The sequence below is a fragment of the Sparus aurata genome, chromosome 12, assembly GCF_900880675.1.
Source record: "Sparus aurata chromosome 12, fSpaAur1.1, whole genome shotgun sequence".
NCBI classification, from domain to species: domain Eukaryota; kingdom Metazoa; phylum Chordata; class Actinopteri; order Spariformes; family Sparidae; genus Sparus; species Sparus aurata.
Window position 1 is genome coordinate 22892169 of NC_044198.1, and position 27802 is coordinate 22919970.

Here is a 27802-nt window from a genome sequence, read left to right on the forward strand (position 1 = left end):
CATGATGGAACCCAACTATGTTTGTAATGACCAATTGGCAATTTGCGTCGCAGGGGTCGAGAGAAAATGTTTTTAATCCCTTTTTGCCAACAGAGCTTTTCATTCTGTGATGCGATTTGCGATGATTTACGAGATTTGCGGCTGTCAAATTTACTTTGCTTCCATTCTAATTGAATGCAGCCTCAAGATAGATATCGCCGTCATATCGCCTGTGGCCCCAACAAGGTAGGTAGGAGTAGTAGTGGTGGAGGTTTGTAATCCTCTTCAGGGTCCCCAGATCTCCAGGGCTGGGGCTGAACTCGTTCTCTCTTCAGCACCCAGATGTACACTATAGGTAAATTTATCAGCACAAAACACCCTCAGCATGCCTGAGTGAAAGCGGGAGCTTAGCACTGATAGTATTGCTCTACAGTAGCAGCGGGCATTTTACTCCATCCTGTTTTTTCTATTTCATTCTTGGACGGTACATCTGAGGGCCTCCTGTGATCTGACTGCAGCCCGGCTGAGTAATTCTTGAGCTGCGATAAGGGCTTGGATAAGCATAATGACGTTTGGAGGTGTGAAGTTTTTGCTCCCTTTTTGAATGGATATGGTGATTCTCTCCTTACACCTCTGTGCTTATTTAGAGCCCAGACTATGGTCTGGAATTTCAATGGAGGTCCTTATTCACAGACAGGTTTTTCCCTGCGCGTGTCATTGTTTGAGTGTGTGCGTGCCTGAGTGTGACCGGCATTTTGTCCCGGTTTTACCGCCCAGCACGCCCAGATCAGTACTGATGAGGGCTGAGCAGGTGGTGTGACACTCCTTGGTGGTGTTGAGGGGTGATGCTTTTGGCACCAACTGTCAATATGTGATTTTATATGCATTTATGTAAAAGGGTGATTGGATAATTGAGGTGGGTGTTTTTTTTAGTTTTTTTTTATAGCAGTATGGCTCAAGGGAAGGCATAATCAGTCAATCATTTAGCCCACACTGTTGTTGTCTCAGAATCTCAGATGGTTTTTGCTTGACCTTGTGGTATCGATACCTGTCGTCCCCAGAGGAGGAATCCTAGAGAATCTGGTGATCTTCCCCCAGTGCCACCAATGTTGGCTACTACAGGATGGTCTGACACGACCTTTAGTACAGAAATCCATAATCCCCAGAGGTTGAATCCTAATGGTGTTAAACGACCAAAATCTTTTGGTGCTATCACCACATTTATTAAAATCTAAAAATGGTCAAACACTTGTGACCAAAAATCTACGAAATTTAAATTCCCATCAGCCTCAGCCGTCGGGGAGACTGGGGTAAGATGAGCCTTTTTTCATATTTAGGATCACTACATCAAGGCAATCATTGTTTTGTCACTAACTAATATATCTGCATATATTTTAGGACGTTGTGCATCCCTTCAAACAAACAGAATGAGTGTAAACATAACTGTTTCGATAATATAGCATGTCCAAAAAAACTGGTCTTGTGGCACAACTTACCCCGTGTATGGGGTAAGTTGAGCATAGGAGCGGGGTAAATTCCTAAGTGTCATCCTTCCTTCCTTCCTTCCTCTATCTATCCTCTCTTCTCCATCTTCGTTAAATTCCTCCCTCCATCTTCCTCTTCTTCCATATAACCCCATCTCTCCCTCGAGCCATCCATCTCCCACCTCTGCTGGGTGGCTCAACTTACCCCTGGCCAAATGGCTCAACTTACCCCAGAGCTACCATTTTGACTTTATTAATCCCCACAGCTAAAATGTGGCACTTTTATGCTAGGTTTATGACCTCATGTTGTAGCTCATAGATACCACAATTGATGTGTAAAACTAATTTAAATAATCTATTTTGGTCTAAACACAATTCTCATGAAACTTACAATAGACTAAATTCACTTTCAAGAGTGAAAAATGTTTTTTTGGAAATAAATGTCCAACCACTTTACCCTTGTGGTTCTTACCTTCACAGACTCCATGAAACGATGCCTTCCTCCTAAATATTTGGTCACATGATCAATGTTTTTTACCGTTTCCCAGCAACAAGGGGTGGCTCAACTTACCCTTTGGCCGACTTACCCTAGTCTCCCCTACTTTGTGTTTACAGTTAGGTAGCAATTGTTAGCATGCTAATGTTGAATATGATAAATATTACATAAGCTAAAGCAGTTTAGCATGCACCCCATCTAAAGAGGACGCATGAGCTCGACTGTGCATTAAGCGTGTAATAGCATTTATATTCACAATCCTGTGCATAGGATAATTGTAGTCAAGTACATCCCTTATTAAACTTTGAATACCTATGAATATTTGAATAGACTAAGATGATAATTGATTAAATAGGCTCGATAATCACAATGGTAAAGAGACTTCGGATCTCACCTCCTGCAGTAATCGTGACAGCCATCACCACAAACACAAGAACTTGTAAGAACATCTCAGCTCTTCTTTGCAGTTGTTATTTAGCTTATTCGTTGCTTTGTAAAGCGACAGGTTGGTGACATTCTTTAGATTTCTTACTGGCAATAAACACCAAACCAACAATGAAGTGCTGCCTTAGTTGGCAGAGCTTGACATATCTTATTCCACTGTGTCGTAGGCAGCTATTGTTCATTTTGAGTTAGTTCTATAACAAATGTCCTGCCGCCGTACATTCTCAGCAGAGCACTTAGTAATACAGCTCAAAACAGTCCCCAGAAAATGCACCATTTACAATGCAATACATAATGTTATGCACATAATGTTAAGCACCTCGATGAAAGTTTCCTTTTTTTATGTGATCTTTCAGGATGAATAACAAAGTGTGAGGCTGAATGCCACAGACAAAGTATTAGAGTCAAGAACTGAGGGACAGACTTACACATTATTGTTTTAGTCTTTTCATGGGGACTCGTTGACAGAAACAAAGATGTGGAATATTGTGAGCCGTGAACTTGAGTAGTGGAGGATTTGCCCGAACTTTTCTTCCCCTAACAGTTGCAATTTACCTTGTACAACATCCATATTCTCATTTTAGTACACCCCTGCACACTCACGGCGGCACGCTGCACAGATCAAAGCCTAATGCGGGGCCACTCTTTGGCTACTCTTTCATTTTGCCGATGTAAACCCACCATATTTCATTTTTGGAGTACACTTCAGAGCTCGCAGGTGGACACATGGGGTGTTAGTGGGGGCTGATGGGTCCTAGAGTGGTGTGCAGCTCTAGTCAGTGTGGCACCGATGGTTGCAATCTGAGAAGCAACCCTGGCTGTGAGAGTGATTTACCACGACGACTGTATTACAGTGGGGTGTTGGATCCGTGAAGCTCAGTGTATCAGGTGCTCAAATGACTAAAGTTTTCTGCATTAACTTTACCGTCACAGGCTTTTTTTGTTTTTCCAACTGGAATTTATTGGAAAGTTATCACATTGCGCCATCGTAGAGAATACAAAAGCATCCCCCCGATTTTCTTTCTGAGAAATAATAATAAAACCGCAGCTGAAACGGCACCGCGGGTTTGATCTGAAGTGATTCTCTTTTATTGCGTCTTGTAGAAGCGCAATGTGCCCCTCTTAAAAAGTCCCGTTGCAGCTTGTAAACCCCGGAGTCACATGGCTATCATAGACAAAATAAACTGAAGTTGATAAAACATCTGGAGCAAATGAAAGAAGAGAAAGAGGAGGGTGGGTGGAGGGGGGGGGGGGGGGAGAAGCAGTAGAAGCAATTTTATGGCTGAAGTGCAAAGAAAAACACAATTACCGGGGGAGGAGAGCTGGAGAGCGGCTGAGTGATGTGCATGAGTGAGGATGTTTGGTCCGTCTGCATTGAGCGAGCTCGAACCACACAGGGCTGATTACTGCAACAGAAAATATATTGAACGCCCCTTTCGCGACGAGCAGCCATTGTGATTGTCATTTCCACTTTAGAAGCCAAATCATACTAAATGGCCCTCGAGCCATTATGCAATTTGACTCCCTGTATGTCAGGCTCGCGATTGAAAGTGTGTATGTCATTTGGGTATGGTGACAGAAAAGCGCAAACGATGACCACACTCAAAAGTAATTGCAACAGCACTTCGGTGAGTGTACAGACACGTCAACGCGAGACCTCAGAGAGAAATACAGATGCAAGCAAGCCGGCGTACGTGTTGCACAGCTTGTGTTTGTGCCTTCGAACAAAAGCAGTTTAAAAGAAAACATTTCAGAAAAAGAAAGACAGATGTCAAAATGAATGAGTAATGCATTGGACTCAAAGTTGACCCAAAATTGGCGATTTTAGTCATCAACTCAGTAGATGGGAACTTAAAATGGCTCCATACAGCCTTGCCTGTTCTAATCCAAGCGTCTAGAAGCCCTGAGATCTCCAACTGAGTCCAAAAGAGACAGTTTCTGTCCTTCGCTGTAGCTGCTAAGCCAGAAGCATCAGCACCTGACCTGTCTGCAGTGCCACGCATAAAGTAACCTCAACATCCAACTTCCTAGTTCATCCACTCAAAGCCAGATGATGGAAATGCACCCAATTCACATTTTTTCTTCCCCCCCTCATGTTTCGCTATTATATCACTAGATAACTGCTCATACGTTCACTTTAAACTTGGATATATTAAAGAAGTAGCTTTGCTTCATTCAAACATTTAATCCCTCCCGTCCGCGCAGGCCGTACCATTAAACAATAAATTAAAGATGTAATCTCTGAGATGGTCTTGGTTGGACCTTTTGGTCAGTTGTCATTCATCCCTGTCAGCGTTTCGTGTTACATGGCTTGGCAAGTTAATTGGAGTCAGGCGAAGTTCGAAAGGTTGCTGGAAAACACTGTAGCGGCTGACACCGGCTGACACCGGCTGGCCCTCGGTGGATCGTGTTCCTCGGCCCTCTCAGGGAAGGACACAAAATTCTCCTCCATCACACGCAGAAAATGTCAACTTCTGCCACTTCTTAATATGATGCAATATCCGGCTCAGAGTCTCAAACTTATCACTGTGCTTAGCAGGAGGTTACATTTTGTTCAAGGGTGATTTTAATTTTTCTGAAAACACCTATGTTTTATTTGTATCGAAATGACTTTTTATTTTTTATTTTTTGTTTTCTAATGGATTGTCGCACTTCCTGAGAATAGAGCATTCCAGCATTTTCAGTCTCTCCCCTAAATTAGACCACAGGGCCAAACTGGCTGCGTTCGCTGTCTGAATCGCTTTGCTTTGATTCACCTCATTCAGAGCATCCACTCAGAGTGCATTGAATGCCCTGAAGTATTGATTGAATTAGACAAAGGACCCTCATGAGAAGAAAAAAGACTGAATGCAATCATATTCCCATTAGTGCCCGACAGGATGAGAGAAGCACGTGCTGGCCTTTTCTTCTGGCCTTATTCTTATTCAACATTAATTACTGTTCATTTCACACATTCTGTTCTTTCACTCTCTCCCCCACTTTCCGACGCCGCACGCCATTTTCAGCCCTTTTCTCATTAGGGGCTGCTTTCCACCAACTCCTTTGAATTAAACGGCGGATATCAGCCAATGGTTGGAGGATTATTAAGCTTTTGAACCCTGCACTTTAATTCTGAGAGGAAGTCGGAAAATGAAATTCATGAAGTCGAGGTTCGAGTTTGACGTGCACATACATCTAACAAGGCTGTTTTTTCCATATTGTAAAGGACGACGGCGAGAAGTACATTTTCTTCCACGAGCGCTTGCGTAAGGATCGAGAGGATTGTGTCCTTTCGCTCTGCCGATGGCGCCTACAGCTTCTGTCTCCGAGTGATTGTCTGCTTGTGTTTTCATCACTGTCACATACCCCTGTAGATTTCACTTTGCCTCCTGTCTACACATGTGCGACTCATATTCCAAGTGTTGTGGCAGGACTCTTGGGCTTGTCGGTGTAACCTTGATGGAGTGCCGATGTGCTTCGAGGATTACCGAGCTGAGAGGGTGGAGGTGGAAACCAGCCCGAGCAGGGATAATACAAAAAAAATGAGATGGAAAACTGGATGCCTGATTTTGAGGCAACTAAGAGGAAACTGTTGCAGTCCAAATGTCGTCTTCCTTCAAAAATGAGCTTATTTCATGGTGCAACAGTTACTTCATATGACTTTGGCAGATGGATTATTTTAAAGGGAACCCAGCCGAATTCGACATCTGATCCAATTTAAATAAAAAAAAAAGAAAACTCCGGGTGTGTTGAGTTGGAAGAAGTGAGCCTACCATACGTCTGCAGGACTGAGGCCAGCTAGTGAATCTCTGGCCAAACTGTTGGCGGTCGAGTTGCGTCGTTGGCATAAGATTGTGACAAGGAATAAGACTGTGAGGAACAACCATGTATTTCTTAGAAAATCTTGCACCAAAAGTCTGACTATCTTTTGCTTAACATCAGAATTGGCTCACAGTAAATGCTAAAGCGTAGTAAAAGAGTAGCACAAATATAGACTATCATAAAAACAAACTGACACAGTGTTTTGTCAAAGTTTTGCGAACATTAGCCACCGTAAGCTAGAAAATAGCTTAGCTAGCTAGCAAAGTAGGCCTAAGCTAAGGCTATAGCGGCTAAAGCGCTTTGATTTTAAATTTAGCAAATTTGATATTTTAGGTCTTTCTCCTTTCGGTAGTTTTGATAATAAGAGTTAGTTAATTTGTTAACTTGAATGTTTTGAAATCAGCATAATTTTACATGAGGTTGTGTTGTTGCGTCTTTAAGCCTGTTATCGCTTTCTGCGGTCGGAGGAGGGTTGTGGAAATCATCAAAATAAAACAGTTTAGACTTTTAAAAAGAAATTTAGATATTTTTATTTTTAGTAAACATTGAGCAGATTTTGTAAAACATGCCCAATTAAGCCTCCAGGCTACTGGAGCTACTTAACAGCAGTGCTACAGGGTGAGTCATCAGTCAAGACATTTCCATTTTTGGAAGGAATTCATTCTGAAAGTTGACTGCTATAACTGCGTGATTTCCATGCCAGTATTAACCCTCAACCTTCTTATTTCCTGTAGGCCTGTTATGTAAAATTGACTGTAAAACTGACTGACAAATCAACTTAGCCGTCCCTGGAAAAGAAAAAACACTTTAACCGCTGGAAGCACGGCATTACAGGTGCAATTATAAGAAAGGTCCATGTCCGGTTGTAGGCAGAGAACGGTCAGTTCTCTATTGATTTGCCTACTTAACGTCTAAATGCACCACTCACAACGTCTTAAGGGACCACAGATCATATTACACCTCATCTAATTCATTTTCTTTTTTATCCAGTAAAACCCTGAACCATCTGTTTTTCTTTAAGCCATTTGTTTTTTTTTTAACAATTTTCTGGTGTCGAAATGTTAACCCTTTTGAAAAGACCTGCTTTATTTTGCTAATATTAAGTGTATATCACTCATCACCATAGAGGAGCAAATCTGCTCTCAAATAATCTTGAGCCTTTCATACTTATTTCAAACCTTTGATCACTTCTATGTATTTCTAGTCTCATTAAAAAAAAAGTGCTTTACTGAATGTTTTTTGCATTGTACGTAAAAGTGAAACTCTCGCCAAAAAGCAACCAAGGCTTTATTTGCGACTGAATATGAGTCAAACCTTCGCGTAAAAGCATATTTACGAGGAAAGAGGCACTTTTAAGATTTACCGTAATTTCGTTTTTGGGCAAGCTAATTTTCAATGGGGTGCAGGGGCACTTTTACTCATCATGTTAGCTATTTTTAAAACACTTAGAAGGCTCGACACAACATGAATGCTTGTAGTATCACCAGGGTCTCTACACATGAACACAAGCATTGAGAACATTGTGTACATAGAGTTTACTAAAAAGAGAGTTTCTGGACAACTCACGTTAGCAGTAGCACCTCCGGCGCGCCATCATCATGGCAGATAAAAAGTTTTGAAAAAAGGCTTGAGGAGCTGGCTTACGCTGGCTTACTTTCATTTTTAAAAATTGCGTCAGTCTAATTTTGCTTCGGGTGCGGGTCGGGCGTCGGTATCAATTTATAGCGGGTCGGCTCGGGTGCGGAATGTAATTTGTGCTACTGTCGAGAAACAGGTTGGATGCGGTTTTAAGTACGACGGGTACGGGCGGGTGCGGGTTTGCAAAATAAGACCCGTGCAGGACTCTGCACCAGATCACCTGTTTGTTATAATTGTAATTTAGTGAGCACTAACCTGAATATAACCTCCCCTCCCAAAAAAACAGGAAGAAGCGAACCACCTTCAGAAAATAGATTTTAGTTTGTGTGTATTTTGTGTGTATTTTTTTTTTTTTTTTCCCGAGGTTTACCTTCATTATCATCGCCACGAGGCTTTCCATCTTGGGAATGAAACATCTGCTGTTTGGGCTTTTTGTTCAACTGACAATTATCCACGCAAAGATGTTGTGTAAACATTTTCATACTAATCCTTTTCCCCATCAACGCACATTCATCATCCCTAAGAGTCTGGTGGTGCAATATTTCAGCGTGGTGCCAAAAAATGTCAGTAATATAATGCATGTGAGAGCCTGATTGTTTTATTTTTTTTGCTTTTTAAAGCGAACCCTGCTGGCACTCCTCCACAACTTAAATGGCGTCTGATGTTATGCGTGACATTTTTTTTTGTGGTAAACAGCATTGTGATTTGCAAGCAGACTTTAATGACTGTGCGCTCCATAAGACGGCATAAGCAAAGAAGGACAGACCTGCAATTACATCATTAGATTGTCTGACTCAAGGAATGAGATAAAAACACTAATCTGCAATGTGTCCCATTTTCACTTTATTGTGTGCATAGCAGATGCCGCTAGATTTTTCAGCTGGTGATGTTTTAGAAGTATCTTTAATGCAGCTGCGTGTACGTGACGGAAGACTATTTAGCTGATCCGGATGCGTTCGACACACACATTCTCCTCTTTTGAAAGGGAGGAACAAGAAGAAGACTGTTGTCTGAACTGCTGATTAGAGCAGAATTACTTTCCTGTTGTCAATTTTGTCAGTATTTGGGGAGAGAGCGTGACTTTTCTTAATCAACACAGCTAAAGCCCAAAACAGCAGGGTAGCATCGGGCAGATGCTCTTTGAAGAGTTTTTTTTTTTTTTTTTCTTTTACTTAATAGCTTGCATCACTGTCTTGCCAACAGCAAGGACGGTTAGAACCTGGGCTAAAATATTCCAGTGTAGTTGGATGACCAGACTGAGTGTTGCTCTTTGGAATACCAAAAAAGTGAGAAATTCAGAAGCCCATGTCAGTCTTTGTCAGGTGTTCGTGTATCACAGAACATATGTTTCTGTGTTTTTTACAAACCGAGTATCTTAAACTGATTTGGTAACAGTTTACTGTAAGAATCAGGCAGAAGGACGTAGATACGACAGTCACCAGAATAAATGTTGCCAAAGAATGTGTCTGAAACTTTGGCTTTCTCTGGTTCAACTTTAACATTTTCCCCTCTGTTTTTTACTTTTAGTGCAGTGATTATTTAACCTGTATGTTGTGTAATAGTCCTCTCATTTTGGTTTCATTGCATTTGTGTTTCATGTGGTGCCCTTTGCTGTTTCCCTTCCTGCGTTCTTGTGCTCCCCAGCAGTCTGCTCACCTGCACTGTCTCTCCTTCATTAGCCCAGCCCTGTTCCCAGTGTTCCTTCCACTTCACTCCACCTGCACCTCATCCGGTCGTTTAGTTTAGTTTGCACTCAAGGATTTGTCGAGTCATCTTTTGTGTTTTCCCGCTCCTGACGTTCCGATGTGTTTGCCTGTTCCTTGTGCAGCTGTGATCCTGAATAAAGCTTCATCCATTGCACTTCCCGCCTGCCGTCTCCTGCGAACGGGTCTACCTCCTCCTGGCAAAAAAAAATAACAATCATGCTTTGGCCCTTAAAATACCCGTTTTGGTTGCCACAGACACAGCTTTGAATGTCCCAGTGTTTTATTAAAAACTCTGTTTTGTCACCAGAAACAGATGTCCCGACTTCCTGGCAAAAATAACTGTTTTATTGCCACAAACACGGCTGCAGATTGTTGCCAAAATCTCCTTAAAAATATTCAGTTCTGTCACATTTACAAGCGCCGGAACGCAGACGTGACATATTCTGAAATAAAATTCAGGTAATAACCACGCAATGTGAACGTGACCTGACAATTGCTCGTAGGCTATAACCGGCATGAATCTGAACAGATACGTGGTGACCTGCCACCATTTTATCCTGGTAACTGGGCTGGATTACTGTAAGGCAGCAGAACACACACAGATGATTGGGAGGTCAGACAAGCATCGGTGTAATTAATAACACTAATGATAGTCCCGCCTCGTTACGGGGTCCAAGTTCCAGTGCCCTCATATTGTGTGTTGGCTCACTGGCATGACTCACTGGGACGTTTCAATGGAACAGAGCCATCGATGAAGTTATTAGTTACACCTGTGCCGATGTTGCTACAACAAGCTCAAATGTGTGCTGTGAAATAGGCCAACAGACAGGTTTCCAGGGCTGGATAACATACCAGACTGACTGCGAGTACACACACACACACACACACACAACATTTTGTGTGGGAAAAAAAAACTGCCTCCAAATGCAAAAAAGAAATGGAAAACGTTCAAATGTCAGTGTTGCCAGATTGAGCTGTTTCCTGCCCAGTCAGGCTAATTTTTATTTGATTGGGTGGATAAAAATGGGCTTTTGATAATTTGGGCTGCTTTTTGAACCATTTGGCCGGTTCCCCCCCTGATGAAAAAGTTAGGCCGTCTTCCAGCGAATCATCCGCTCCTCTCCTCCAATTAGTATAATTGAGATTGCCAGGGCGCTGAGTTCAACAGGCTTAACATACAGTACAGTGAAAGATACGACAAAAAAAAAAAGAAAAAAAATGACATTGAATTTATGTTCACACAAGTCGTCTGAAACTTTTTCCTTTGCAAAGATTATCCATTCTGCTCTGTGACAGAAGCCTTGAAATCTGCACATATGTTCGTATAAGTTCAGACTCTAGTGGTTGCGTTGCTTTACATCCATGCCAACGTGAACGATGCCAGGAAGTATGTGGGCAGTGACTGTTGTAGTCTTGAAACAGACGTATCTATTTCCGTACGTAAAGGGAGGATAAATGAGCATTTAGTGGCAAAAATTGGGGGACAATTTGCAGCCAAAGACCTGCAGATTTTTGATCGGATATTGATATAGTTTTTTCATCCCACATAAATTGAACATTGCCAGCATATATTCTGGCCTCTGGGTTTGATTTCTAAATGCTTAAAAATTGTGTCCATATAAGCCATCATGACAGTGTGGCATTGTGTTTTCTACCCCCCCCTGCCTGGCGTGCATCCTCAATTATTTGGGATCACTAGGGGAAACCTGTCTACGGGGACCAGAGGGATAGATAAGAGAGTCTGAGGCCGCAGAGCTCGATGACAGTTACAATAATGGACAACATGTTGTAATTAGTCGAGAGTGTATTAAGGTGCTATGTAAATGAATTGATATGAGTAAGGGAGAGTGGGGGGAGAGCGGAGGGAGGCTGCCAATTATTTATAGAAAACCGTCTGTGACTATGCATCTTTAGAGCTCTGACACTTCAGCGGTCCACCTACACAAGTATTTATTTCTTCTGATTGGCCCTCGATCCTCTCAGGATGGTTTGCTGTGTACAGATTGAGTTTGATTGACGTCTCTATCACTTCCCCTGTCAGTTATATGTCACTGGTGCGGGCGGGGACAAATTATATCCTTACTGTTATCAGTAGTGTATGGAGATCATGCAATTTTTCATGCATACAGAGGTTTAATCATCCGGTTTATTTTGCTTTGTAACACCTGTGTTGAGGTTCAGGGCGTTTGAATATCCCCTTTTTTTTATCACATACTGAAATGAATGTATTATGCAATTAGAATAAAAAAATACTTTTAAAGGAGTTGTGACTTCAGTAAAAAAAAAAAAAAAAAACAGTTTCACATGTAAGCTCCAAATGAAATAACGTTTGAATTCAAGTCTAACTGGCTGGAGGATTTATTATTTTCCTCCGAGTCTACATTGAATTCCAGACTTTCCCTGTGATAGTACATTTTAAATCGTACAGACCTAAAACCATGATCAGAACCATTACTGTCTCCACCTTGTTTTAAAGATGCCTCAGGTAAAAAGCGGCTCATCTCGCTGCACTCTCCCCTGCACCTAAGTGTCGGAGCTGAAAGCTCTATCAAACCCTGATGGGCCTCATAATGTAATTTCTCACAAGGTAAAAGCTCATAATGCATCCTCATATTCGCTGAGGTCAGTTTAACACAATAGGGTTTTTCATTTGCACCCCTGTTTGGGCTCAGTAATAGCATCTGAAACTGCACATGATGGAGCCGTATTGAATAGTTGGTAATGCACAGGCATTGACTTTGGGTTATTCTCTTCATTTGAGTCTAATGATGTAAAAGGCTGTTCACGGGTTTTCCTCCATTTTCAATATGGAGGCTGTCCAAAGTCACTGGGACCTCCTATGGGATTCTTTGCACTGTTGTGAGTCGCTTTTCGCAAGTATGATGACATGATATCACATTATTTTAATACACACGTGTGCTGCACTGTAACGTTATTTGTTTCTAGTTTTTTTTTTTGTTTTTCTTAGACTGTTCCTGTCTCTGATCTCCAGATTGGCCGCTCGATAAACATGTTGACGGTACACAACAATAAGGCAGCCCGTTCAATGGCTGCGTGCTTCTAAATTTGGCTCCGTAAATGTTGACCCCTATAGCGTCGCCTCAGGTCCAGCGCTATAAAGAGCATGAGAAGTGTGAGTCAGGGTTGGTTGGGGTGGTTGAATGTGTCATACACTGGCCTTCACCACAGGAGACTGTTTGAGTGCTGTTTGTGACCGAGAAGCAAGAGTCACTTGTTTGGAAGCTACGTTATGTAAGTAGGTTAGCGTACGTGAATGACGCGACTTACGTTACATATGTGACTCACTGATGTCGCTTAAGTGATGTGATGTGGGTTACATAACTCACGTCACTATTTGATAAGACAAAACGTTGTGAATTTAAGCCGAAGTTTGATATTTTCCTCAACCTAACCAAAACAATTTGGTTCCTAAACCTAACCAAGTAGTTGTGGTTCTTAAAGGAATAGTTTGGGTCTTTTGATATGGGTTTGTATGGGATTCTTATCCCGAGTCGGACTATTGCCGGCAGTAGGTGACCAACAAAAAAAAGTATACGCTATATTTTTTTAAACATTTTTGGCGCCTTGGCACTACTTTCCCTCAACCGTACAACGTCAGACGGTGTCAAGCGGTATGTAGCTGCAAAGGAAAAGGCTGTTGGACGGCAAAGTAAAGTGCCAAAAATGCGCATCTCCAGTCAGGCAGGGAGCTGACGGTCATCTCCTACAGGTAACACACCGACGAGGGATCGGCACATCATACAACCGCACATCTAAAGACCTGAACTATCCCTTTAAACCTACCACAAGTAATTGTATGCCTTAAAGAAGTTTTGCTGCCTAAAGTTGACCAAAGTGCTACCGTTTGACAGCGATATACACAGTGCAGAAGCCACAATATGGAATTGTATGTGAACTGTTTGACATAACATGTAAAGTATTACAGACTAAGGACCCCTCGTCGTCCAAAACTGAGGCTAGTGTGGTAGGAAGGGTGTCAATGACCAATTTTACTAGGCATGAAGCATAAATAGCTTTAGGGAGGACACAATAAATATAACAAATATAGTAATAAACGTCTCAGAAAGGATGTTATAGGATGAGTGCTGTAGTTCTGCTAGCAGATGGATTTGTGACGAGACGTATTTTTGTTTTCCATACTGTTGTTTTCTATCATCCGCCCCAGGTATCAGTCGGTGACAGTGACGGCTGACAGTGATGGATTGACGTGGACAGATTAAACACTGGCTGTCAGACAGTCTCTTTCCTCTGCTGAAGAGCGTCTATCCGGCAGTCAGCCCCTCTGCCTCAGTCGATTCCACAGGTTAGAGAGAATCAAACCTCTAATTGACTGCCGTTGGTGCGGGGAGCTCTTCAGATCCCGTTTGATCATTAGACGGCAGACAAAACTAACACACAGAGACTAACAGCGCGGTGAAGTAAGGGGTTCAGGACGAGGTCGTTCTCGGGCCCCATGTTGTTGGCTAACAGCTGGCCAGCTGTGACTGGCTGTTCAAAGAGAATCATGCACTCATTTAACCTCTCAAGCTTTCCATATGCAGAGTTATCGGAGCAGGGGGAGGGTCCGCAATCACAGTGTGCTACCTGAACTTTGTCTGAACTCACTTTTTGTTCTACAGGAAAAACACGTTTTTGTTTTTTTCTCAGAAATTCAGTTTATGATGAAGATGTAAGTTATGAATAATGACAGCACTTGTCTCCTGTCTCCATGTCTCCTAGATGAAAGTCCTGATCTTGTCCTTACTCTGACTGTCCACTGCAACCTCCTCCATGAACTATTTACCTGACTTCCTCCTTTGCTGCAGTGATAATTTGATTGACCGCTGGAGGTCGCTGCCTAACAACAAATGTCAATATGGGTCGCAATAAGTTGTCACAGTTGATTGATATAGTTATTTTCCTCATGAGTATGGGCTGGTTTTGCTTCATAAAGTAGGGTAGCTGTGTCAGGCGGGGGGTTAAAAGGGAAGACTAAGGAAAGGGGAAGGTGGACCCAAATGCAGTTATATACAAGAGGCAAGGCTAGGGGAAACAAAAAGCGAGCTTTATTTTAAAGCTGAGCACAAAAAAACAGGAGCAGACAAAACGGGGGCAAGAGACAAAGTAGCAACTAAAAAGCAAGACAAAGTACAGATGAAAACCAAAGTTCAAATCAAAAAATGCAAAATGCAAAACTCAAATCCAGAACACATACCGTGGGGAACAAGGAACTGACAGGAGCAGGTACATGGACGGGAACATGGACGAGACAGAGGCTGACAATTACAATGACCAGACGAGGAGTGAAGGGAACGCAGAGACTAAATACACAGACACTGATGACAAGACGAGGAACAGGTGAGGTGGACCAACAGGTGAGACAACGAAGGGGAGGAGCACATGAGAACATGAAGGGACCAGGGCAATGGACAGAGGGAGCCAGAGGGAACATAGGAAAATACACAGGAGAACTTAAAGGACACATGAGGGTATGGAAAAACAAGACACAAGACAAGATACAGAGACATGGAAATCAAATACAAGAAAACACAAGACAAAACCAGACAACACAACAAACAGATCTACAGTCATGACAAGCTGTAAGAAAAACTTTCACTTATTTTACCTTCGCAGTTTCTGAATGTGTTTGAAGTCAATAATATGTAACTTAGTTGCTGAATCTTCACTCATATAAGATCTGTAAGGGTCTAATTTAAAAGTTGACATTGACAAGACGTTGTCGTGACTGTGTTATTTGGTGGCTCCCTATACTGTCCTGTCTCAATGGATGTTAGCCTTTGAGTAGTTGCATTGTTGAGATGATGGCATGATAAAAACAACAGATCCATACTGCTCTTTGTGCTAATGTTAGTAGCCAGCAGGCTGAACTAAACTACAGTTCCGGGGGAGCTATTAAGCTAACATTTCATTCATTCGTGCCTTGAGCTGCTGTCACGTTAGCTCGCACAGTGCTAGCATCTCGCGTTCTGTTGCTCTGATTGGTTGTAAGTCAAACCAATTGCATCGGGACTTCAACTAAAAGGTTCCACAACGATCAATTTGGCTTTGGTAATGCAAGGCTGGTGTCTCGAAGAAAAGGTTCAACATTTTGGGAAACCCACTTCTCAAAGAGGAGTTAAGAAGATCGAGACCTCGCTCGGTCCAGAGGTAAGAAATCTGCATGTCAACATCACCTTTTTAAAATGTTTGCGAGCTCTGTCCTCCCGCTTCATGTCTGTACTGCTGGCTGTAGCTTCATATCTACCATACAGACATGAGCAAAAAGAGCATTCTTCAGCTTTTGTGCAATTTCTTGAGGAACACTTGACAATGACCTCAGTGAAGTATAATACAGCAGCCTACCAGACAGCAAAATCACAGTCTCCCACAGAGCAAATAATAACACATCGCTCCGAGGCAGGCTGGAGCAGATCCTGTAGATATTTTTGAAATGCCTGCCAAGCAGTAAAAAAAAACAATATGGCGGCTAAGCACCGAAATGACATTGAGCCTTGCAAACGCACAAACATTATTATATACAGTAGCTTCTCGACAGCTTAAAGAATGCTAAGCATTAAGCATTGTCTGCCAGGAGGCAAAGCCGCGGTGCAAGTGACAGTCAGACAAGTAGCTGTTCATCCTCTCAGGCAGCAAAGTGGCTCGACATGCCATTCTGCTGCCCGGTGCACTGCCCCAGCATGCACTGCAGCCTGAAAATGTCCAGACCATTAGCTGGTGTTCTCAAGCAGGTCTCTCTGTGAAGGCAAGGGTCACTTTCAGTCATCCCCAGGGAGCTGAACAGCAGTGTGATTTAGATGGGGAGTTATTATGGGAATCCAGTTATGCATCATTTAATTATGCCAGTTATAAATCACACATACTTTTAGCAAAATTGACGGCTATTTTCGTGGCTATTAGCTCCAGAAACTTTTTAATTACAGTACATTTGGTGGCACCACGGAATCTCAAGTTTGTCACTGAGGTAGTTGATGATTCGCCGTAGACAGAAATGACAGAAATTCTTGTGCAACTTTTCGTTTTCCTGTTGATCCCTCTCTTCTCAGGGCAAAACGATGCCAGGACACACAGAGCTTCGTAATTACTATGCGGCAGTGTACTCGGGGCATGCGGCAGTCTGTGCATTGTAAATTCATGTGTTCATCATTTTAAGATACACAAATGTATTCGCAAGCTCATAATTAGTAGTCGTCTGCAGCTCTGGGCACGCTTTCAACAATATCCGAGTAAATGATTCAGCAACAAAGGCAAAGAGAAAGACTGTTAATGAAGCATTATTGCTGCGTGCACTACATGAAATCATGAAAAATTAAATCATGTTATATGTGTTATGAAGCCCTTTGTGTCACAGGACTGATTTTGAAAACTGCCTCCGTGTTCCATCATCTCTGTGCCGTTCATCCATAGTGCTTTTAAAGGTGTCAGTCATCGTCTGGCTGATGGCGGAAAACTGCATCTCTCTTTTTGTCGTCTGAAACGGAAAACTCACAGACGCTGAGCTCTCTCCGCCGTCGTGGACATGGTTACTGGCCTCTGCCGCCGATTTCTTCCTTCTTCTTCTTCTTCTTTTTTTTTTTCGCCATAAACTTCAGAACCATCATTCTCTTCAAATTCAAAATTGTTCAATTCAGTTAAAATCAATTTATTCATCTCCGAGGGACACTCAGGAAATTGCGAAATGGATCGTGCTGAGTACTGCAATCAGTGAATCAAGTCAAAGGGGCCGTGATAAAAGTGTTCGCGGAACAATTTAGACACACTGTGGGTTTGTCCAAGTGCCTTCACAACATTGGATGAATGTGCCTCAATCTGCAATAGAGCCAAGCCGTCATTATCATCATAGCTCAACTTGTGTGATCGAGGAGAGAAGATAAAAAAAAAAAAATTGTTTTTAATGGATTTATTAATCAGCATGTACTGATTCTTTTGGCCACGCGGGGGCAGCAGAAACAAGCTCTGAATACATTGACGCACTTAATATGCAGCGTACCATCACCTTTAATGTATGTTCACTCTGTTTTTGTCTCTGCCACCTCCCGAGAGATGTACCATGTTCAACAGATAGTCGCTAAGCTGCGCCTGTGTGTTCGGTGCTGAGCTGGTTGGCTGCAGCTAGATCGACGGTATGAGAGCAGTTCCACATGTTAACTTTATAATTCTCGGTCATCAATTCACCATCTATTCATGTGGCTATTCCTCTCAAAAGGACCAGTTCACACATAAATCTAAATCAAGTCATTTTCTACTCATGACGGAAAGTCGGTTGAATTTTCGACGTCCAAAAAACATTTCTGGAGCTTCACAATCAAACAGCGATGCAGCATTTCTCCCGAACAAACTGAAGTAGATGGGGACTTGTTTTTAAAACGTGCAATCCAACTGAAAGAGAGCAGAGAATGGCTACATGCAGCATCTCACCTACCGTAACCCAATACTCTGGAGGCTCCGAGATCCCAAGTGAACTTGAAGACATTATTTGCTCTTTTGACACGCAGTCGAGTGCGTGCACCCACTTTAGGCGGCGTGCACGCCAACACTTTTAGCTCCGCAGCTACAGTGAAGATTTTAGCTTCACAAAGTCTGTCAACGACATCAGTTTGGGATCTTCAGGCCTCCAAAGACTCTGATTACGCAAAAACAAACTGTATTTAGCCATTTTATCTTTTTTTCTGTTTTCAATACATATTTTCAGTAGACGTTTTAAGATGAAAAGTTGTTATAGAGGAAATGCTTTTATACTGTTTCTTTGTTAAGCACGAGAAATGTTATTGCGAACCACAAAACTTTGCCTGACTTTTCCATCAGCGTGACGGTGTTAAGATAATGACTGAATTTCCAGTTTTGGGTGAACTCATCCTTTAAAGCCAGCGTGAGCTGCAGATTCAGGAGATAATTCTCAGTAGGTTCATCACAGCGAGCGAGCCAATTCACAGCATCATCTGCTACTGTACGTTGTTATGCCAAAGATACAGATTATCATGTAACTACAGTTTTGCAAGGAAGTAAAAGAACTAACAACAATCCAGTAAAAGTTGTGAAGGTTGTGATTCCGCAGTTATGTGTTTGTTTGTTTGTTTGTTTGTTGAGCCTTTTTCTGGATGTTCCTCCGTCTGAGTGGCAACCGACTGACATCAGCACATCACTTAAATGGTTGCTATGTTCTTATTGAGTAGTTGCAGTAATAATTCAGTAGCTGACCCTTCTGATGACTGCGCTCTGCTTTGCTGCTCTCAGGCGAAGCTGTTTAAAATGCTTCATGAATGTTCATTTTTGTCACGCCGACTCTAATGATTCACCTCTCGCGATTTTTAACGTGCTCGGCGTGGGTACAGCATATGGGACACGTATATGATGTTTTCTGAACCCGCTGAATTTGGTTCAAGAATGCAAATCACAATCAGTCTTATGTTAAATGCATAACGCGCAGACTTGGGGGGGGGGGGGGGGGGGGGGGGGGGAGTCATGGGAATGAGTCGATCATTTGCATCCGCGTTGTTCTACGCGGACCACGATTCAACGTATGCATCCTCGCATTGCTCACATCCAGTTCTCTCTGACACGCTGCCATTGCTCCCGTCAGTAATATAAAAAGGATGCATATTCATTATGTCTGGCAAGCAGCGCAGATGATCAGGGACTGTGTGAGCGCTTGCTTATTATACTTCTTCAAAAAAAAGAAGCAAGTCAAATAAAGTGTTATTGTTAGTCGATTTAGAGGCTTATTGTGAAGAATCAGGAGCGGCGGGTAAAGTGTTAATCGCAAGCAGCACCGAAGCAGCGCTGAGTGAAATATACTTTTCAGAGAGCATATACTGTAGATGGCACTCTGGTGGTTTTTTATTAGCGCGCGCTGAAAGCTCAGAGAGACATTACTGCTCTGTATATGCATGGGATAGATCTCAGCCTGCGTGTTTCTGCATACAGAATGAGCTGGAGGAGTTTTTTAACTTTTCTTTCCTTTTTTCTGTTGCTTTTTCGCCTCCAACATTTTTCCTCACTGTCTCGTGAAAAAAACAAGAGAAAAACAGCTCCCATCTCGACCCATGAAGTCGAAATTGATTCTTTAGATTATCCTAGAAATTCACCAAATCTGGAGATGAAGAAGTTTTGATACTACATGCTGATATGTATTTTGAAATCCATCCCTTGAAATGTATTGCATATATTACAGGCAAGCAGGGGGGTGTATCAGACACGAGACAATTCAAAGTGCCTTACAGAGACATAGATAATACATTAGAAACAAGACATTAAAGGGATAGTTCGGGTCTTTTGAAGTGGGGTAGTGTGAGGTACTTATCCCCTCGTCAGTGTATTATTACCTGCAGCAGATGCTCTCAGCTCTCCCCCTGTGTGGAGGAGCAGCGAGCACCAGCAGAAGGAAGAAGAGCGTTGTGCTGCTACAAACCGTACCAATTTCTTTCTAACCCTAACCCCACCCAACCCTAACCCTAACCCTAACCCTAACCGTACCAAGTGTTTTAGCCACCTAAAATAAGTCACATCTTAAAATATATATATATATATACGTTTATATCCTATCATTTTTGGCGCTTTTACATTGCCATCAAACAGCCTTTTCTTTGGTACTGCATTCCCTCGACTCCACAAGGTCCATATTCACAATGTCTTGTTTGTAACTCTGAGAGGGGATTCTCATGAACACCCACCTGATGTTAAGAATAACTGGATAAGGGTCTATTATTTGTTTGATATCACACTGCAAGTACATTATTGAACGCATAATCCGATACATATGAAGGTGATGCTAATTTCAGACATGCGCCCGTGTCAAGTCTTCACATCCGCGCGCAATAGACTGTTAATATATTCGATCTATATGTGAAAAATACGTTTCCCCTCCGTTCCATAAGGGACAAACATGAAGCGCGTGTTGCCGGAGCAGCAGCAGAGATAATGCAGCCTCTCATCACCGCTTCCGGCTCGTTTATAATTTACCCTCGTGGCCGGCACAGCTGCATATTTTCATATATTTATTTAAAATTCCGTCCAAGTGTGAATGCAGCATAACCAGACATGGCGCTTTTGGTTGATGTTACCAGATACCTGTATATTCCAGATTCTGAGTGCCACACTAATGTGACTGTGGGAATACTGATTATCTCAATTCATGGAATGTAAGCTTGACATTGATGTTATGCTAATGCGGCGCCACTCTCCCTACTGTGTCCACGCTCGCCGAGCACCTTCCAGCGTTGGCCTTGAATTTTCATGCCGCCTGACGATAATAGACGCCCGTTTTTATTCAGAGGAAGCGGTGCACGACAACCGGGCATAATTATGTCAATGTAAATAATAAGCCTATACCTATTCATCTTTGTCTCTCACCCTTGTCTCCTCCAACTAATCCGTTGTGCGTTGTTATACAAAGAACACTATATGACCTTTGATTGTGTACACAGAACACCACGCGCTGCATTATGAATCCAGCTCAGGAGTGTGATATATAAATCATCAGCCTGTGTGTTTAATTTTTAAAGTGCAGGGAAAAGATTAAACCTGCCCTCGCTTGTTTGGTTGTGTTAGGTCAATACCAGGGAGACAAACAATTGTAATCAGTGCGACAGATGCCTCGCTGGAGGTAACCGAGGTGAGCGTCACTGCGATTTTTATTTTAAAAATCAATTTACTTTGCGCGCATGGGGCTTCGGCTAAACAAACCTAGCGTTTGAGTGGAAGTGACAGCCTGCTGGTTGGGACACGCTGCGTCTTATATGGCCTGATGGAAGAGTGTGTGTGTGCGTGTGTGTATGTGTGGCAGCGTATTTGTTTCTAAATGTTATTCCATGAAATTAGCTATAGATTTAAATTTGATGCAATCATCTCAATCAGGGGAGACTCGTTTTTTTTTTGAGTGAACATGAAGTTTTAATGCCATGTGCACAAAAAGAATGAGAAAGTTTAGCTCCATGGAGTCTGAATACCGGTGGTGGTGGAGTTCTGTCGACAGGGGGGTCGATTCTGCTGAGTGGAACTGGATGAGAAGAGCTGGAGGAGGATGGGGGTAGGGGGACGGTCGCATGAATGCCTGAAACGACAGCTGAGAGGAGTTTTTAAGCGGTTTTAAGTTTCACAGCAGGGACATGATTGGCTGATAGTGTTTGTGGCAGAATCTGGTTGGTTATATGGAGAGAGAGTGCATGACACGCCCACGGTCAGGTGAATAGAGGGAGAGTGAAAAGACAGTCTTTCTGACTGAACTAATGCTGAGCTTCATTTCAATGCACTTATTGGTGTAAACAAGCCCAAAATAGCAATAGCTTCGCTCACTAGCGCCCCCCAAAACGCAGCCCTAGGACTACTTTAACCCACATGTGTGATATACGTCTGACAATCATTATTTCACTTACATGTGTTGTCTATCCTTGACATCCTTAAACCTAACGTGGAATTCCGTGAATTCAGTTTCTCAAGCGACACAAAGTGGACACAGGAGGTAACATTGACCTCCTTCGTGTTCAAAACACATTGGAGTCCGTCGCCTGGGCCGCTGTTGCCACACGCCCCACCAAATCAATGGGATTGTGAGGGGCCTGCTCATCACTGCTTGCATTTTAAACCCTAACCCTTTCTTAAAAAGAAGTAGTACGTCACGATCGGAGAAATAAAATGCTTCCTGCGAAACAGAGCCACTGAAACATTTTATTGTCTCTGTGCGTATATTCTTCATCATTCTGATGCCTGCAACAAGCCAACTTTTTGGGGATATTTGAATCATGAAGATCAAATATCATCTTTGTCACACACACTGCAGGCATTCAGTGTTTCAATTCACTGGAGTCCAACCAAGAGAATCTAATTCTGTCTCTTGTACCTTTTCTTTCTCAGCAAGGTGAGTCACGAAGAGTGTGGACAAAGGCGGCAGCCTCATGAGGGAACACATTGTTAAAACGGCGGTCAAGGCAAACTCTCAGACTCCGACAAATAGCCTGATCTGTAAATAAATCAGTGCTTGAATAAATGTGTTAATTGGGGTTATCATGGGGGTGTTTTGTGCTTTGTGCCAAAACAGCAAGTCGGCCTGATTTTAACTCACCTCTTAGATAAACCATCACAGCTCTCTCCTCTGGCCATTCCCATCGCGCTAATACGCTGAACCAAGCAGGAGATGCGAACATCTTAATTACTCTCTGAGATAATGGCAACACTTGCTTTTTGCCTGCTTGAGGAAGGTTGCACGAATGCAGGCACACACACACACACAGAAACACACACACATACGCTGGTGAATAGTAGAATGATACAGCAAGGTGAAAACATCGTGGAGTAAACACCTCTTTGTGCTTTATTCCTCGCTTTCTTAGTGGATTAACACTGACATGGTACTTTATAACTTGAGCTCAACCTTCATTACCTCCAGCCCTGGTTTTTCTCCGCAGTTAACCGTGATGCATGTGAGCACTTACTGTCGGGGTGTTATTAACCCCTTCCAGCCCCTCTTTGTCCATGGTTGTCCTCGAATTCTCACAAAGCACAGTGGACGCAGTGGATAGAAGTCATGTAAACGGGGGTTTCAATCTGATGTCTGAAGATATGAGCAGAAAGAAACGCGGCTTAACCATGTCCTGTGGTGTGCTGCTTCAGCACATGTGAAGAAGTTTTGCACATATTGCATATATTAGATTTTGTCCTGGTCGTCTTCAGCCCCAACTGATGCTTAACGTGGGAGAGGTGGGAATCTAGAATCTAAATAAAAACACTCATTTAAATTAACGTTTATATCAAGTTAGGAACGGTGCAGTGTTGGAAATTGATATTGGTGCTCGATCCCCGAGTCTATAGAATATATGCTTTAGTGCATTTACAGTGAAAGAACACAAACTATAGCTCTAACAGCTGGCATCTTCCCGTATCCATGGCGATGCTCATTTTCGCCTTGAAGTGTCGTGTGCGTCCCACAATTTACCTGTTTATACTTATTTATACATTCCGCCTTAATGCGGAGAGTCCTCTGCAGCTGCGAGGCTGACTTGAGAGGTGGAGTAGCGAAGAGAAAAACAGCCTGTAAAGAGAAGGAGCCTTCATCATCTCACGTCCCTCAGGATGAAGCCCTTTGCTTAATAAATGTACACAATTATGTGCTGAGAGACTTGTATTTTAATTGGAGGGTTATTTATTTAATATTTTTTTTTAAACTAGGGCAAAAAAAAACCTCGAAAAACACCCACACCACTTAGCTTCCGGACTTTATAGTTGAATTTTCATATTTGGCCGCGCTGCAGAGAGAGAAACGTATAAAACAGGGAAGCGAGAAAGTTCAGCATCCCCCCCAAAAAACTGCGAGGAAGAGACGAGTGGAGATGTGGGAGTGGCAGCCAGTCCAAAGGAGCCCCCTCTTCTTTATAAAGGGAGGGATCCTTCTGAGACCCCTGAAGACTGATGCTCAGCCACTGACTTGCATTTGTAGTGAGACCGCAGAGCCCAACTCAAGATAATCTTATAATAACTGCATCATGGGAAAACAAAAAGAAGTCTTGGAGAAACTGGCAGAGGCCTTCCAGATCCGACATGTGCTGCTCCGCCAGGCCCTGGCAGAATGCCTGGGAACCCTTATTCTGGTGGTGAGTATGTTTTGCTTCGCATCCTGCGGGGTGCTGAGTGGATCTTTTTCTCTTTTTTTTTTTCCAAGAAAAAGCAGGATAATAGACTAAATTACCATACACTGTATAAACTAGTTATTAGCTCAACTTAAATTAAATGCAGAGGATTTTCTTCAGATTATGGGCTGCTACCAAATTAAAATTAAATTACACTGAAGATGTGCTGTTGCGCTGTACAGGAACAGAGGGTTAAAATGTAAATGCGTCTGCATTAACAATTTTGCACGCTACCTTTTGTTCCTTCCAGTTTTGCTCGACTTACTTGTTCACATGGACGCTAAATAAAGATCTGATAAGATGTGTGCGCACATACCCCAACGTATTTATTCAGAATATAACTTTTTTTAACATGCGCAAAATGGCTACGCCCCGCTGTGAGGCGTCTAATCCGTCTGAGATATGACAGAAGATGAGGTCATTCGTTCATTTATTCACTCGTTTGTTCGCTCCTCCCATTAAAACAGTTTTAAAGATGGACCCACATTGTGCCCTGGGACCATTCCGACCATCGAGGCGTCCCACAATCTTTTAATCTTTTAAAATCTCCAACAACTAAAAGGATGTATCGGCTAAAAAAAAGTTCTGTTTCGCCATCCCCATGTCCGCCCCCCCCCCCCCCCCCCCCCCGGGAAACAACGTCACCTAATGTTAGTTCCATGTGAGGTGAACATGTACAGAAATAATCATTTATATACATGGTTAAAAGCAGTGTTGCATCAAGTATCCAAAAGTCATACTTGAGTAAAAGCTAAGATATCATGTTCAAAAATTACTTTGGTGAAGTGTGATTATTAGAATCAGTGTTTTTTTAATTATTTTTTTTCGTCCGGTTGCTAAAAAAAATCATTTAAAAATGTGCAACTTTGGCTCTGATGAGGCAAAGTCACTTTTAATAAAGCTATCAGATAAATCCAGTGGAGTAAAAGTGCAATATTTCCCTGTACTGTAAAATATAGTGAAAGTATAAAGTGGTGGAAGGTTGAAATACATGTACCTCAAAATTGTACTCAAGTACAGTTACTATCACTTGTCTGTTGAATGAACTGTCAAAGGTGTACACCGACCCTCGCTATCGAGATTCATCCAGATGGGGTCGGATCTGATCAGTTTCTTCTAATTGGATTGGTTACATGAGGCATTTTCTATCATTATTAGTAGAATATATGAACTATTACAGTCGATGTGAACTCAGCTAGTCCCAACCAACAATCAAAGATGAGACATGGTGAGCAAAACAGGTGAGGACAAAAGAAACAAGCGATGCTATTTCCCTCTCATCCAACATGTTTGTGTCGAGGCAGAGGTGAAGGAGTTTTGTTGTGTCTGGGTAAGAGTTAAGCTAACAGTTTTGTCTTTTGTAGGACTATTTAGTTGTTCAAAGGCGACTAATGTGGTCGTGTTAAAAGGTAAAGAAAGTTTAACTGCTGCTCTCTTCTCATTAAATCGCTCGTCTTAGATGTCTGAGAAGCAAAGAAGCACTGGAAATAAAATAATAATTTTCTTAACAACTCTAACAGTCGCAGCATCCGAGACTCCTCCGTCAGTTATCTCCACTTTGAACTTGAATTACACACATAGAAACACTATTATTTTCTATCCATACTCTTTGCTGATGATGGCAGACTTCATACGGCGTCTGTTGTCCCCGCCGACACCAAGTCCAAAGACACGAGATCCTTTTCGAATTAAAGCAAAAATGTTTTTAGTCGGTGCAAAACAACCTGGAGTCCCTGTGTTTCTCATGGGGCACCCACAGGCAACAAAAATATCAGGAGAGGGCACCGACCGTGAAGCTGTGGGCTGTTTGTTATTCTGCTCTCCAGCTGTGTCTGATCTGTTAATTCCAGGAGACCTTTCACTCAGCTGACAATCAGGTACTCTCGGTGGTCGGAGCCGGGCCCTCCGTGGAGGCAGGCTCTGCAGGTGGGGTCAGATCGTAGTCCGCATCAATGGTCTCACACAAAGAACCAACCATAACATACACATGACCTCCGAGGTCAAAGAGACACACCCTGGATAAGACGAAAAGCAAGACTCAGCGAGACACCTGACTGGAGGTCAGGCCACTGCAGAGCTTTGTTATTCTCTCTGAAGTCTTTCTACTTCTGTCTGTCTGCAGAAATAACTTCATCTCGTGGTTTGTTTTGGAATTGGCTGCATATCTCTGGGTCGATGTCAAAATGGTAGAAAGTATTGTTTAAGAGGTATCAAAGATGAATGCGTTCAATCATTAATTCCACGTTGTTCGTCTCAAGTGTTTTTTCCCCCGCTCTGTTTTCAGATGTTTGGTTGCGGTGCGGTCGCTCAGCTGGTGCTGAGCCGAGGCTCTCATGGCACGTTCCTTTCTGTCAACTTGGCTTTTGGTTTCGCTGCAACCTTGGGCGTCCTCGTGAGTGGACAGGTCTCAGGTGAGGATACACTGTACTGTTCAAATCCTTGAAATGAGCTAAAAAAACCTTTCAGCTACAATGTTAAATGTATATAGGCTATTTGTTTTTAATTGTTTATTTATTTTTTAATTCATTTTGTTCTTATTTTATAAAAAATTTTAAGAGCTTTGTAACATTGTTAAATCAGCTATATAACTTAAATGTAGAATTATATTTGCATTATGTTGTGACCTCCCCGTCTTAGCTTTCATTTAAAACTAATAAATAAACTTAACATTGTTGTACTGACTTCATACTTCATCAGTGTTCCTAATTTAATGATAATTGCTTGATGGCGATTGATCTTGCTGTTTCAGAGGTGACACGTTTCCTCTGTTTTAAATCTATCTTTGTGTTAAAAGTAGTAGCCGTTTTATAATCCTATATATGTTCATAAGAGGTCTAAAATGTTAATTGAAAACCTGAGTAGCACTTAGATTTAACAGGAAGTAAAAATAATTCCGTAACAAAATATAAACTATATACACTCCAGTCAGTCAGCAGACTGCTGCTCTAGCTGGGTTATTTTAGATCACACTACCTTGCTCGGCATTGGCTACATCTTGCTGCATCTTTCACCTAAGATTGGACAGAGGTGAGATGTCTCACTCTGTAGCTAAAACGGAGCGTTCAGGACACAGTTGAAAAGGGGATGCTGCAGTGATGCACCGTATGAGAAAAATAATGTGTTTTTTGAAAATCAAAGTGTGTGAACCTATTCTACTGCCCCCGAATAAAAGTATGAACCCTTAAAACTAGCACAATGTGAGCTCTTTAATATGGTTAGGAGAACAAGAATTCAAGTTTAAAGAAAATAATATTTGTTCTGCACTTATTAGTATTATATTCACACACACATGAGGACAAACAATCAGGGAGTAAAGCCAATGTAGACAAAACACAACTGTTAATAAACAGAGGAAATGTTTATTATCATGAAGACGATCACACTTCGCTGAGCTCATTTGCATCGCTGTCAGTCAGTCAAAGAGTGTTTCCACAAGACCCCAACTTCCACCAGCATAACAGGGAGTCTTTATTCGTGATGCCTTGACAGACATTAAATATCAGCAAAAGCCAAATGGCACTTATCTGAAGTGCAGTATTTACCACGCTGATGTGTTTGCCAGACAAATGACAGCCAGAGGCGGCGGGGGTAAGCAAACAGGAAGCGGTGGACGGATGA

The 27802-nt window shown here is 42.3% G+C and overlaps 1 protein-coding gene across 2 annotated transcripts in view; it reads left to right on the forward strand.

Annotated features, from left to right (window-relative positions):
* LOC115592566 (aquaporin-3-like) overlaps nucleotides 1–27802 on the forward strand; it is an 81954-nt gene that overhangs the window by 48307 nt on the left and 5845 nt on the right. Inside the window, exons 1-2 of one of the 2 annotated variants that reach the window (XM_030435474.1) lie at nucleotides 23900–24148; nucleotides 26469–26595. In XM_030435474.1, coding sequence (XP_030291334.1) covers nucleotides 24041–24148; nucleotides 26469–26595 — 235 coding nt within the window. In that variant the 5' untranslated portion in view covers nucleotides 23900–24040. Of the gene's footprint in view, nucleotides 1–23899; nucleotides 24149–26468; nucleotides 26596–27802 lie in introns of those variants that run through there. The other variant, XM_030435475.1, reaches the window with a different exon arrangement.